The 15271-nt window shown below is 41.7% G+C and overlaps 1 protein-coding gene across 1 annotated transcript in view; it reads left to right on the forward strand.

The window, feature by feature from the left end:
• Positions 1–15271, forward strand: part of LOC133053037 (probable ATP-dependent RNA helicase DDX4) — a 78442-nt gene that overhangs the window by 12336 nt on the left and 50835 nt on the right. The window contains exon 3 of the mRNA XM_061137822.1: positions 2015–2075. Within this exon, the coding sequence (XP_060993805.1) occupies positions 2015–2075 (61 nt within the window). The remainder of the gene's footprint in view (positions 1–2014; positions 2076–15271) is intronic.

A 15271-nucleotide genomic window follows, 5' to 3' on the forward strand; every position in this document is an offset into this window, starting at 1 on the left:
CCCAGAGTGTTCTCCGTAGCCCAGTGACCTACAAAGATTCACAGAATTGGATTGGGAAGAGAAGGGGAAAGGAGGAAATAGAGGCGTTCTGAGGTAGAAAACAGAGTGTCAAGATTGGGAGAGAATAATTTTCGGTTTAAAAATAGGGCTTCTCTTCTCTTTTTTTTTTTGTAAGGTTATAGTGTATTGAAAATGAAAATTAAGGAGTAGTAGAGGAGTACTAGAGGACTTTAAAAGAAATAAGAGAAAAAGAGAAATAGAAAGTAGAAGAAAAAAAGGAATAAAAAAAGAAAGGAAAAAACATTTTCCCTAATTAAAGAAATCGTAAAAATCTATGAAAATGAAAGTTAAGGAGTAATGGGGGAGCAATAGAGAATTTTAAAGGAAAATAAAAGAGAAAAAATAAAAAAGAAAGAATAAAATAAAAAAAAATTTTCTTACATATAAAAAAGAAAGTAAAAATATATCTAGGAGTTTCTCTGGAGCTGTTGTCGTCAGTGTGGTTTTGGCTCAGTTTCAGATAGCTCCTTGTTCCAGCTTACACTTCTCGATATCTACAGGCCCCTTCCGTTGTAGTCAGTGTTTTCTACAGGGATTTTAATCTGTTGCACCGGTCCCTTCTGAAGCGGTTCCCTTTGTTTATTTGGCTTCTGTATGCCGGTCTCCTCAGAGCCTAATTTCCGCCCTGACACAGGCAGGCGGAGGTGGACTCTTATTCAGGTAGCTAGTTCTGTCGAGCTGCGGGGAGGGGCTGGCGCTGCAGAGAAGGGCTGGCGCTGCAGGGAGGGGCTGGCGCTGCGGGGAGAGGCTGGCGCTGCCCTCGCCGTCTGCGCTGCTCAGGCTCCCGGCTGCTCTATATGGAGCGCGCCCCACGCTGCGCGAGGTTCCAGCCCTCGGGTGTTCCACAAAAGCATGGAACAGAAAGCTGCGCCTGCTCTTTGTGCCTTCCCCGTCAGAACAGTCTAGGCAGCCAGGGGCTTGACAGGCACACTTTCCCCGGGTGCGGCACGCCTACTCCCTTCTGCGGTCCCAGTCTCAGTTTCCGCTGGCGCCAGTCGGGTGCGTGCGCCTTCTGCCCTCCGCATCCCCAGCCCCAGTCCCCAGCCCCAGTCCCCGCCTGTGCCGGTTGGGTGCCTGCGCCCTGTGTCTCGCCGTGACTTGCTCCTGCCTCCGGCGGGGCTGGGCCGGTCTGCAGCCTGCGAGGTCTTCTCTGGACTTTCTCAGTCCCTTTGTTCTGCGAATGGCCGGCAGTGTGTTCAGGCAGGTTAATTTTCTCTCTCTCTTTTGCTCTCCCACGGTTCAAGTTGGCAACTCTCAAAAGATCCCTCCGATTGTCCTCAGGGCACTCAGGCCCGGACCCTACCCCAAGCAATGCCTCCCGCTCCTCTCCGTGCCGCCCCCACTTGCTCGTGGTGAATGCGGGTGTCGGGGGTACTTTTCTGCTGGGAGTTGCTTTTAGGCTTGTAATCTGTGGGTTTTATTTATTGTTTCCCTCCCAGTCAGGTTGCCCTCCGAGATTCAAACACTTCCCCCAGGCCCGCCAGTGCGAGGGTTTGCCGGTGTCTGGAAACGTCCTCTAAAGACTCCCTTCCCAGGACGGATCTCCGTCCTTAGCTCTTTTGTCTCACTTTTTATCTTTTATATTTTGTCCTACCTCCTTTCGAAGACAATGGGCTGCTTTTCTGGGCGCCTGATGACCTCAGCTAGCGATCAGAAGTTGTTTTGTGAAGTTTGCTCTGCATTCAGTTATTCTTTTGATGAATTTGTAGGAGAGAAAGGGGTCTCCCCGTCCTGCTCCTCCGCCATCTTGGCTCCTCCCTATTCATACAATTTTAAAGTGAAGGTGTTGTAGAGTAGTAAATAAAAGAACATGCAGTGACCCAGGAAATCTTACATTCTTTAATTATTTTGTTCTGGACAAAACCCAATTGTTAAAACTTTCTAGTATTTATGAGATAGGTTACTCATTGTTATTATTCAAAGTAGAAAACTAGTGTTTTCTTTTTTCTTACAGGATAGGTATTCTTCTGGAGCAAATGGAGACACTTTTAACAGGACTCTGGCTTCATCATCAGGTATGTGTTAAAGCAAAAATGCAGAACTGTTTTTAGGTTAAGGGCTTCATCCACTGGATGAGAAGCAGACTAATAGATACCTTGTCAAAGATGTTTTTAAATTTTCTAGTGAGACGTTTTGGCTTGAATATTTTGGGTTTGGAGCCTCTTACAATTAAAGGAAGGGAGAGAAGAGACAGTGTAATGTTAGAGTGTATCCTCCTTTTTAGTGGGTTTGCTGTAAAACCTTTGCGCAGCCTCCAAGTTGCATGTTTGGCTTTCAGGCTGCTATGGGAATTGTCAGGATTCCTGATATAAGGCAGTAGGAGAGTAGACTCAGGTGTTGAAGCAGGTTACAGTGATGGTGACCTGTCAGGATAGCAGCTATTTAAACCAAACTCATATCAAATTAATGCACATAAATCCCTGGCATTCCTATACACTAACAAAAAGAAAATAGATATAGGAATTAAGGAAACAACCCTATTCACCATTACGTCAAAAAGAATAAAATACTTAGGAATAAATTTACCTCAAGAAACAAAAGACCTATATTTAGAAAACTGTAAAACACTGATGAAAGAAATCAAACGATGACACAAATAGATGGAGAAATATTCCATGTTCATGAATTGGAACAATCAACATAGTGAAAATGAGTATACTCCACAACGAAATCTATAGATTCAATGCAATCCCTATCAAGCTACCAATAACATTTTTTCACAGAACTAGGACAAATAATTCCACAATTTGTACTGAAGCACAAAAAACCTCGAATAGCCAAAGCATCTTGAGAACGAAGAATGGAACTGGAGGAATCAACCTGCCTGACTTCAGACTATACTATAAAGCTACAGTCGTCAAGACAGTATGGTACTGGCACAAAAACAGAAACATAGACCAGTGGAACAAAATAGAAAGCCCAGAGATAAATCCACGCACCTATGGACACCTTATCTTTGGCAAAGGAGGCAAAAATATGCAACGGAGAAAAGACAATCTTATTAACAGGTGATGCTGGGAAAACCGGTCAACCACTTGTAAAAGAATGAAACTAGAACACTTTCTAACACCATACACAAAAATAAACTCAAAATAAATTAAAGATCTAAATTTAAAACCAGAAACTATAAATCTCCTAGAGGAAAACACAGGCAGAACACTCTGACATAAATCACAACAGGATCATCTATGATCCACCTCCCGGAGTAATGGAAATAAAAGCAAAAAACAAACAAAATGGGACCTAATTAAACTTAAAAGCTTTTGCACAACGAAGGAAACTATGAGCAAGTTGAAAAGACAGTTTTCAGAATTGGAGAAAATAATAGCAAACAAAGCAACTTTCAATGTCAAAAACCCACAAGGAGCTCATGCAGCCCAATACCAGAAAAATAAACGACTCAGTCAAAAAATGGGCCAAAGAACTAAACAGACATTTCTGCAAAGAAGACATACAGATGGCTAACGAACACATGAAAAGATGCTCAATATCACTTATCATCAGAGAAATGCAAATCAAAACCACAATGAGGTACCATCTCACGCTGGTCAGAATGGCTGCTATCAAAAAGTCTACAAACAATAAATGCTGGAGGTGTGAAGAAAACAGACCCCTCTTAAACTGTTGGTGAGAATGCAAACTAGTACAGCCACTATGGCGAACAGTGTGGAGATTCCTTAAAAAACTGGAAATAGAACTGCCATATGACCCAGCAGTCCCACTGCTGGGCACACATACTGAGGAAACCAGAATTGAAAGAGACACGTGTACCCCAGTGTTCATTGTAGCACTGTTTACAGTAGCTAGGACGTGGAAGCAACCTAGATGTCTGTCCACAGATGAATGGATGAGAAAGTTGTGGTACATATACACAGTGGAATATTACTCAGCTATAAAAAGAACATATTTGAGTCAGTTCTAATGAGGTGATTGAAACTGGAACCTATTATACAGAGTGAAGTAAGTCAGAAATAAAAAACACCAATAACAGTATATTAGCGCATATATATGGTGGAGTTTAGAAAGATGGTAACAGTGACCCTATATGCGAGACGGCAAAAGAGACACATACATAAAGTACAGGCTTTTGAACTCTTGGGAGAAGGTGAGGATGGGATGATTTTAGAGAATAGCATTGAAACATGTCTATTACCATATGTGAAATAGATGACCAGTCCAAGTTCAATGCTTGAAACAGGGCACTCAGAGCTGGTGCACTGGGACAATCCAGAGGGATTGGATGGGGAGGTAGCTGGGAGGATGGTTTGGAACAGCCTTGTTCCAAACAAGGAACACCTGTGGCTGTACACAGGTACAGCTATGTACACACATGGCTTGTACACCCGTGGCTGATTCATGTCAATGTGTGGCAAAACCCACCACAATATTGTAATTAACCTCCAGTTAAATAAATTAATTAAAAAAGTAAAATATTTAATTAAAAAAAGATAATATGAGCTTCTTTGGGATCTGAAAACTAACTTAGGGAGGTCCTTGGCAAATAAGAGAAACAAATCAAGATAAGGGAGCTGTTGCTTTCCCCCTGTCACTTGTCTCCATCTTGTTCACCTACATTTTTTATAAAGCTGAGAAGATAGGTGGAAGTGGTAGGACCTGGGCTAGAAAATTAAACTCATGACAGTAGTCTTTGGTTTTGTTGAAGTTCACAGCAGGCTAATATGCTACTTCTAGTATTTTTTCAATTAAAAAAATACATATAACAACAAAATTTACTGTATTAACCAAAGAGTCTGAGCAACTGAACTGAATGTCCTGAAAAAATCAATTAAGTCTAACTGTTCTAATACGTCATTTAGGATCTCTGTTGCCTTATTGATTTTCTGTCTGGAAGGTTTGTCCACTGATGTCAGTGAGGTCTTAAAGTCTCCTCTATTATTGTATTCCCATCCATTTGTCTGTTAGTATTTGTTTTCTATATTTCAGTTCAGTTCAGTTGCTGAGTCATGTCTGACTCTTTGGGACCCCATGGACTGCAGCACCCCAGGCTTCCCTGTCCATCACCAACTCCAGAGCTTACCCAAACTCATGTCCCTCGATCGGTGATGCCATCCAACCATCTCATCCTCTGTCATCCCGTTCTCCTCCCGTCTTCAATCTTTCCCAGCATCAGGATCTTTTCAAATGTTAGTTCTTCACATCAGGTGGCCAAAGTATTGGAGTTTCTACTTCAGCATCAGTCCTTCCAATGAATATTCAGGAATGATTTCCATTAGGATTGACTGGTTGGATCTCCTTGCAGTCCAAGGAACTCTCAAGAGTCTTCTCCAACACCATAGTACAAAAGCATTACTTGTTCGGCACTCAGCTTTCTTTTTTTCTTTTTTTTTCATTTATTTTTATTAGTTGGAGGCTAATTCCTTTACAATATTGTAGTGGTTTTTGTCATACATTGCCATGAATTAGCCATGGATTTACATGTATTCCCCATCCCGATCCCCCCTCCCACCTCCCTCTCTACCCGATCCCTCTGGGTCTTCCCAGTGCACTAGGCCTGAGCACTTGTCTCATGCATCCAACCTGGGCTGGTGATCTGTTTCACCCTAGATAATATACATGTTTTGCTGCTATTCTCTTGAAACATCCCACCCTCGCCTTCTCCCACAGAGTCCACAAGTCTCTCCTGTACTTCTGTGTCTCTTTTTCTGTTTTGCATATAGGGTTATCATTACCATCTTTCTAAATTCCATATATATGTGTTAGTGTACTGTAATGGTCTTTATCTTTCTGGCTTACTTCCCTCTGTACAATGGGCTCCAGTTTCATCCATCTCATTAGAACTGATTCAAATGAATTCCTTTTAATGGCTGAGTAATATTCCATGGTGTATGTGTACCACAGCTTCCTTATCCATTCATCTGCTGATGGGCATCTAGGTTTCTTCCATGTCCTGGCTATGATGAACAGTGCTGCGATGAACATTGGGGTGCACGTGTCTCTTTCAGATCTGGTTTCCTCGGTATGTATGCCCAAAAGTGGGATTGCTGGGTAATGTGGCAGGTCTATTTCCAGTTTTTTAAGAAATCTCCACACTGTTCTCCATAGCGGCTGTACTAGTTTGCATTCCCACCAACAGTGTAAGAGGGTTCCCTTTTCTCCACACCCTCTCCAGCATTTATTGCTTGTAGACTTTTGGATAGCAACCATCCTGACTGGCGTGTAATGGTACCTCATTGTGGTTTTGATTTGCATTTCTCTGATAATGAGTGATGTTGAGCATCTTTTCATGTGTTTGTTAGCCATCTGTATGTCTTCTTTGGAGAAATGTCTGTTTAGTTCTTTGGCCCATTTTTTGATTGGGTCATGTATTTTTCTGGAGTTGAGCTGCAGGAGATGCTTGTATATTTTTGAGATTAATCCTTTGTCTGTTGCTTCATTTGCTATTATTTTCTCCCAATCTGAGGGCTGTCTTTTCACCTTGCTTATAGTTTCCTTTGTTGTGCAGAAGCTTTTAAGTTTCATTAGGTCCCATTTGTTTATTTTTGCTTTTGTTTCTAATATTCTGGGATGTGGGTCATAGAGGATCCTGCTATGATTTAAGTCGGAGAGTGTTTCACCTATGTTCTCCTCTAGGAGTTTTATAGTTTGTGGTCTTACATTTAGATCTTTAATCCATTTTGAGTTTATTTTTGTGTATGGTGTTAGAAAGTGTTCAAGTTCCATTCTTTTACACGTGGTTGAGCAGTTTTCCCAACACCACTTGTTAAAGAGGTTGTCTTTTTTCCATTGTATATCCTTGCCTCCTTTGTCAAAGATAAGGTGTCTATAGTTTCATGGATTTATCTCTGGGCTTTCTGTTCTTTTCCATTGATCTATATTTCTGTCTTTGTGCCAGTACCATTCTATCTTGATAACGGTGGCTTTGTAGTAGATTCTGAAGTCAGGCAGGTTGATTCCTCCAGTTCCATTCTTCTTTCTCAAGATTACTTTGGCTATTCGAACTTTTTGTATTTCCATACAAATTGTGAAATTATTTGTTCCGTTTCTGTGAAAAATACCGTTGGTAGCTTGATAGGGGTTGCATTGAATGTATAGATTGCTTTGGGTACTATAGCCATTTTGACAATATTTATTCTTCCAATCCATGAACATGGTATATTTCTCCATCTGTTTGTGTCCTCTTTGATTTCTTTCATCAGTGTTTTATAGTTTTCTATGTATAGGTCTTTTGTTTCTTTAGGTAGATACACTCCTAAGTATTTTATTCTTTGTGTTGCAATGGTGAATGGTATTGTTTTCTCTTTCTGTTTTCTCATTGTTAGTGTATAGGAATGCAAGGGATTTCTGTGTGTTAATTTTATATCCTGCAAATTTACTATATTTGTTGATAGCTCTAGTAAGTTTCTGGTAGAGTCTTTAGGGTTTTCTATGTAGAGGATTATGTCACCTACAAACAGAGAGAGTTTCACTTCTTCTTTTCCTATCTGGATTCCTTTTACTTCTTTTTCTGCTCTGACTGTTGTGGCCAACACTTCGAAAAGTATGTTGAATAGTAGTGGTGAGAGTGGGCACCCTTGTCTTGTTCCTGATTTTAGGGGAAATGCTTTCAATTTTTCACCATTGAGGGTAATGCTTGCTGTGGCTTTGTCATATATAGCTTTTTTATGTTGAGGTATGTTGCTTTTATTCCTGCTTTCTGGAGAGTTTTAATCATAAATGGGTGTTGAATTTTGTCAAAGACTTTTCTGTGCATCTATTGGGATAATCATATTTTTTTCATCTTTCAATTTGTTAATGTGTATTACATTGATTGATTTGCGTATTTTAAAGAATCCTTGCATTCCTGGGATAAAGCCCACTTGGTCATGGTGTATGATTTTTTTAATATGTTGTTGGATTCTGTTTGCTAGAATTTTGTTAAGGATTTTTGCATCTATGTTCATCAGTGATATTGGCCTCTAGTTTTCTTTTTTTGTGGCATCTTTGTCTGGTTTTGGAATTAGGGTGATGGTGGCCTCATAGAATGAGTTTGAAAGTTACCTTCTGCAATTTTCTGGAAGAGTTTGAGTAAGATAGGTGTTAGCTCTTCTCTAAATTTTTGGGAGAATTCAGCTGTGAAGCCATCTTGTCCTGGGCTTTTGTTTGCTGGAAGATTTCTGATTACAGTTTCGATTTCCTTGCTTGTGATGGGTCTGTTAAGATCTTCTATGTCTTCCTGGTTCAGTTTTGGAAAGTTATACTTTTCTAAGAATTCATCCATTTCTTCCAAGTTGTCCATTTTATTGGCATAGAGTTGCTGGTAATAATCTCTTATGATCCTCTGTATTTCAGTGTTGTCTGTTGTGATCTCTCCATTTTCGTTTCTAATTTTGTTAATTTGGTTCTTCTCCCTTTGTTTCTGAATGAGTCTTGCTAATGGTTTGTCAGTTTTGTTTATTTTTTCAAAACACCAACTTTTAGCTTTGTTGATTTTTGCTATGGTCTCTTTAGTTTCTTTTGCATTTATTTCTGCCCTAATATTCAAGATTTCTTTCCTTCTACTAACCCTGCAGTTCTTCATTTCTTCCTTCTCTAGTTGCTTTAGGTGTAGAGTTAGGTTATTTTTTTGACTTTTTTCTTGTTTCTTGAGGTAGGCCTCTAATGCTATGAATCTTCCCTTTAGCACTGCTTTTATAGTGTCCCATAGGCTGTGGGTTGTTGTGTTTTCATTTTCATTCATTTCTATGCATATTTTTATTTCTTTTTTGACTTCTTCTATGATTTATTGGTTATTCAGAAGCATGTTATTTAGCCTCCATATGTTTGAAGTTGTAATAATTTTTTCCCTGTAATTGAGTTTTAATCTTACTGAACTGTTGTCAGAAAAGATGACTGGAATGATTTCATTTTTTTTTTAATTTACCAAGACTAGATGAATGGCCCAGGATGTGATCTATTCTGGAGAAGGTTCCGTGTGCACTTGAGAAAAAGGTGAAGTTGATTGGTTTGGGGTGAAATGTCCTATAGATATCGATTAGGTCTAGCTGGTCCATTGTGTCATTTAAGGTTTGTGTTTCCTTGTCAATTTTCTGTTTAGTTGATCTATCCATAGTTGTGAGTGGGGTATTAAAGTCTCCCACTATTATTGTGTTACTATTAATTTCCTCTTGCATACTCGTTAGTGTTTTCCGCACATATTGCGGTGCTCCTATGTTGGGGGCATATATATTTATAATTGATATATCTTCTTCTTTGATCCTTTGATCATTATGTAGTGTCCTTCTTTGTCTTTTTTCACAGCCTTTATTTGAAAGTCTATTTTATCTGATATGAATATTGCGACTCCTGCTTTCTTTTGGTCTCCGTTTGCATGAAATATATTTTTCCAGCCCTTCACTTTTAGTCTGTATGTGACTCTTGTTTTGAGGTGGGTCTCTTGTAGACAGCATATATAGGGGTCTTGTTTTTGTATCCATTCAGCCAATCTTTGTCTTTTGGTTGGGGCATTCAACCCATTTACATTTAGGGTAATTATTGATAGGTGTGGTCCCGTTGCCATTTACTTTGTTGTTTTGGGTTCACGTTTATGCAACCTTTCTGCATTTCCTGTCTAGAGAAGATCCTTTAGCATTTGTTCAAGAGCTGGTTTGGTGGTGCTGAATTCTCTCAGCTTTTGCTTATCTGTAAAGTTTTTGAATTCTCCTTCATATCTGAATGAGATCCTTGCTGGATACAGTAATCTAGGTTGTAGGTTATTCTCTTTCATTACTTTCAGTACGTCCTGCCATTCCCTTCTGGCCTGGAGGGTTTCTATTGATAGATCAGCTGTTATCCTTATGGGAATCCCTTTGTGTGTTATTTGTTGTTTTTCCCTTGCTGCTTTTAATATTTGTTCTTTGTGTTTGATCTTTGTTAATTTGATTAATATGTGTCTTGGGGTGTTTCACCTTGGGTTTATCCTGTTTGGGACTCTCTGGGTTTCTTGGACTTGGGTGGCTATTTCCTTCCCCATTTTAGGGAAGTTTTCAGCTATTATCTCCTCGAGTATTTTCTCATGGCCTTCCTTTTTGTCGTCTTCTTTTGGGACTCCTATGATTCGAATGTTGGGGCGTTTCACATTGTCCCAGAGGTCCCTGAGGTTGTCCTCATTTCTTTTGATCCTTTTCTCTTTTTTCCTCTCTGCTTCATTTATTTCCACCATTTTATCTTCTACCTCACTTATCCTATCTTCTGCCTCCGTTATTCTACTCTTGGTTCCCTCCAAAGTGTTTTTGATTTCATTCATTGCATTATTCATTTTTAATTGACTCTTTTTTATTTCTTCTAGGTCTTTATTAAACATTTCTTGTATCTTTTCAACCTTTGTTTCCAGGCTATTTATCTGTAACTCCATGTTGTTTTCAAGATTTTGGATCATTTTTATTATCATTATTCTAAATTCTTTTTCAGGTAGATTCCCTATCTCCTCCTCTTTTGTTTGACTTGGTGGGCATTTTCCATGTTCCTTTACCTGTTGGGTATTTCTCTGCCTTTTCATCTTGTTTAGATTGCTGTGTCTGGAGTGGGCTTTCTGTGTTCTGGAGGTCTGTGGTTCCTTTTTATTGTGGAGGATTAACCCAGTGAGTGGGGTTAGATGATTGGCTTGTCAAGATTTCCTGGTTAGGGAGGCTTGCGTCAGTGTTCTGGTGCATGGAACTTGATTTCTTCTCTTTGGAGAGCAATGAAGTGCCCAGTAATGAGTTTTGAGATGGGTCTATGTGTTAGCTGTGACCTTGGGCAGCCTGTATGTTGATTTTCAGGGCTATGTTCCTGCGTTCCTGGAGAATTTGCGTGGTGTGTCCTGCTCTAAAACTTATTGGCTCTTGGGTGGTGGTTGGTTTCAGGGTAGGTATGAAGGTTTTTGGAGAGTCACTTATTACTTAAAGTTCCGTGTAGTCAGGAGTTTTCTGGTGTTCTCAGGGTTTGGGCTTAAGTCTCCTGCCTCTGGATTTCAGTTTTATTCTTCCTGTAGTCTCAGGACTTCTCCAACTATACAGCCCTGATAAGAAAACTTCTAGGTTAATGGCTAAAAGATTCTTCCCCATTAGGGACACCCAGAGAGGTTCACAGAGTTACATGAAGAAGAGGAGAGGGAGGAGGGAGATAGAGATGAGCAGGAGGAGAAAAAGGGGGACTCAAGAGGAGAGAGACAGATCTACGCAGCTGTCTGTTCCCAGAGTGTTCTCCGTAGCCCAGTGACCTACAAAGATTCACAGAATTGGATTGGGAAGAGAAGGGGAAAGGAGGAAATAGAGGTGTTCTGAGGTAGAAAACAGAGTGTCAAGATTGGGAGAGAATAATTTTCGGTTTAAAAATAGGGCTTCTCTTTTTTTTGTAAGGTTATAGTGTATTGAAAATGAAAATTAAGGAGTAGTAGAGGAGTACTAGAGGACTTTAAAAGAAATAAGAGAAAAAGAAAAATAGAAAATCGAAGAGAAAAAGGAAAGAAAAACAGAAGAAAAAAGAAAAAAAAAAGAAAAAAATTTTTTTTTCCCTAATTAAAAAAATTGTAAAAATCTATGGAAAAGTTAAGGAGTAATGGGGGAGTAATAGGGGATTTGAAAGGAAAATAAAAGAGAAAAATAAAAAGGAAAAAAAAATAGAAGAAAGTAAAATTATATCTAGGAGTTTCTCTGGAGCTGTTGTGGTCAGTGTGGGTTCGGCTCAGTTTCAGATTGCTCCTCGTTCCAGCTTATGCTTCTCGATATCTACAGGCCCCTTCCGGTGTAGTCAGTGTTTTCTAGAGGGATTTTAATCTGTTGCACCAGTCCCTTCTGAAGTGGTTCCCTTTGTTTATTTGGCTTCTGTTTGCCGGTCTCTTCACAGCCTCATTTCCGCCCTGACACAGGCGGTCGGAGGTGGACTCTTATTCAGGTAGCTAGTTCCGTCACTCTGCGGGGAGGGGCTGGCACTGCAGGGAGGGGCTGTCGCTGTAGGGACGGGCTTGCGCCGCGGGGACGGGCTGGCGCTGCCGGGAGGGGCTGACGCTGCTTTCTCCGTGGGCACTGCTCAGGCTCCCTGCTGTTCTATATGGAGCGCGCTCCGCGCTGCGCGAGGTTCCAGCCCTCCGGTGTTCCACAAAAGCACGGAACGAAAAGCTGCGCCTGCTCTCTGTGCCTTCCCCGTCAGAGCGGTCCAGGCAGCCAGGGGCTTGGTGGGCGCACTCTCCCCAGGTGTGGCGCGCCCACTCCCTTCCACGGACCCAGTCTCAGTGACCGCTGGCGCCAGTCGGTACGCGCGCCTTTTGCCCTCCGCATCCCCGGCCCCAGTCCCCACCCACGCCGGTCCGGTGCCTGCGCCCTGTGTGTCGCCGCGACCTTCCCCTCCCCCCTGCCTCCTGCCTCCGGCGGGGCTGGGCCGGTCCACAGCCTGCGAGCTCTTCTCTGGATTTTCTCGGTCTCTTTGTTCTGCGAATGGCCGGCAGTGTGTTTGGGCCGGTTAATTTACTCTCTCTCTTTTGGTCTCCCACAGTTCAAGTTGGCAACTCACAGAAGCTCCCTCCAATTGTCCTCAGGGCACTCAGGCCCGGACCCTACCCCAAGCACTGCCGCCTAAGTCTTCCCGGGACGGATCTCCGTCCTTAGCTCTTTTGTCTCACTTTTTATCTTTTATATTTTGTCCTACCTCCTTTTGAAGACAATGGGCTGCTTTTCTGGGCGCCTGATGACCTCAGCTAGCGATCAGAAGTTGTCTTGCGAAGTTTGCTCTGCGTTCAGTTATTGTTTTGATGAATTTGTAGGAGAGAAAGGGGTCTCCCCGTCCTGCTCCTCCGCCATCTTGGCTCCTCCCGCATTATTCATTTTTAATTGACTCTTTTTTATTTCTTCTAGGTCCTTATAAAACATTTCTTGCATCTTCTCAATCCTTGTCTCCAGGCTATTTATCCGTAACTCCATTTTGTTTTCAAGATTTTGGATCATTTTTATTATCATTATTCTAAATTCTTTTTCAGGTAGATTCCCTATCTCCTCCTCTTTTGTTTGACTTGGTGGGCATTTTTCATGTTCCTTTGCCTGTTGGGTATTTCTCTGCCTTTTCATCTTGTTTAGATTGCTGTGTCTGGAGTGGGCTTTCTGTATTCTGGTGGTCTGTGGTTCCTTTTTATTGTGGAGGTTTCACCCAGTGTGTGGGGTTGGACGATGGGCTTGTCAAGTTTTCCTGGTTAGGGAAGCTTGCGTCAGTGTTCTGGTGTGTGGAACTGGATTTCTTCTCTCTGGAGTGCAATGGAGTGTTCAGTAATGAGTTTTGAGATGGGCCTGTGTGTTAGGTGTGACTTTGGGCAGCCTGTATGTTGATGCTCAGGGCTATGTTCCTGCGTTGCTGGAGAATTTGCGTGGTATGTCTTGCTCTTGAACTTACTGGCTCTTGGGTGGTGGTTGGTTTCAGTGTAGGTATGGAAGCTTTTGGATGGTCTCTCATTACTTAATGTTCCGAGTAGTCAGTAGTTTTCTGGTGTTCTCAGGTTTTGGGCTTAAGTCTCCTGCCTCTGGATTTCAGTTTTATTTATTCCAGTAGTCTCAAGACTTCTCCAACTATACAGCACTGATAATAATACTTCTAGTTTAATGGTGAAAAGATTCTCCACTGTGAGGGACACCCAGAGAGGTTCACAGAGTTACATGAAAAAGAGGAGAGGGAGGAGGGAGATAGAGATGAGCAGGAGGAGAAAAAGGGGGACACAAGAGGAGAGAGACAGATCTACGCAGTTGTCTGTTCCCAGAGTGTTCTCCGTAGCCCAGACATCCGCAGAGATTCACAGAATTGGATTGGGAAGAAAAGGGGAAAGAAGGAAATAGAGGTGTTCTGAGGTAGAAAACAGAGAGTTGAAAGTGGGAAGGAGTAATCAACACACTCCTGAATAGAAATGGGAACTGAATATTGGATTCTTAAATGTCCAAAATTTATATCACATACTGAAAAACAAAGATTAAAAATCAAGCATAGAGGTTAGACTCTTTAAAATACAATATTTAAAAACAAAAACACACAAAAAATGTAGAAATAATTATGAAGTTCAGTTTAAAAATAGGACTTCTTTCTTTTTTTTTTTTGCAAGGTTATAGTGAAATGAAAATGAAAATTAAGAAATAACAGAGTAGTATTAGAGTACTTTAAAATGAAATAAGAGAGAAAAACAAGAAGAAAAAGAAAAAAGAAAAAAAATTTTTTCCCCTAATTAAAAAAATCGTAAAAATATATGAGAATGAAAGTTAAGGAGTAATGGGGGACTAGTAGGGAATTTTAAAAGAAAAGAGATAAAATTAAAAAAAATAAATTTTTTTCTAATTTAAATATATACATATATATATATATATATATATATATATATATATATATATATATATATACATCTAGGAATTTCTCTGGAGCTGTTGCGGTCAGTGTGGGTTCAGTTCAGTTTCAGATAGCTCCTCATTCCAGCTTACACTTCTCGGTATCTATAGGCCCCTTCTGGTGTAGTCGGTGTTACCTACAGGGATTTTAATCTGTTGCACCGGTCCTTTCTGAAGCGGTTCCCTTTGTTTATTTGGCGTCTGTTTGCCGTCTCTTCGGTGTCTAATTTCCGCCCTGACACAGGCGGGCAGAGGTGATCTCTTATTTAGGTTCGCTAGTTCAGTCCTGCTACCGGGAGGGCGGGGCGCTGCAGACAGATATCGCTGTGTGTGGGGAGCACTCACAGTGTTCCGGGCACACTGGGTTTGCCCCTGCTCATGGGTGTCTGTGCTTTCCCCGTCTACACTGCTCAGGCTCCCGGCTGCTCTATCGGGAGTGTGCCCTGTGTTGCGTGCGGTTCCAGTTTTCGCGTACTCCACAAAAGCGTGGACTCGGTTGCGCCTGCGTTTTGTGCCTTCCCCAGCCTGAGCGGCTCAGGCAGCCAGGAGCTTGAGGGGCGCACTCTCCCTGGGTGCGGCGCGCCCTTTCCCCTCCGCGGCCCCAGCCTCAGTTTCTGTGCATGCCGGTCGGGTGCCAGCAGCTTGTGTTTATTCTCAGCAGCTGGCGTCTAGCCGCCATCCTCCCGGTGGCAGATGTTGACCATCCAGAATCTCAGGAAGTCTTTGGATAGAAACTGGAGGCCTGTTTGCAGTGTGGGAGGGGATGCCATCTCTGGGGCCGAGTTTGCCCCTTTCCCCTCCCCTTTGCCTCCTACCTCCGGTGGGATGGGCCGGTCTGCCGCAGGCTATATATTCTCTGGAGTTTCTCAGTCCCTTTGTTTTGCGAACGGCCGGCAGTGTGT

Source organism: Dama dama, chromosome X (assembly GCF_033118175.1).
Source record: "Dama dama isolate Ldn47 chromosome X, ASM3311817v1, whole genome shotgun sequence".
Taxonomy (NCBI): domain Eukaryota; kingdom Metazoa; phylum Chordata; class Mammalia; order Artiodactyla; family Cervidae; genus Dama; species Dama dama.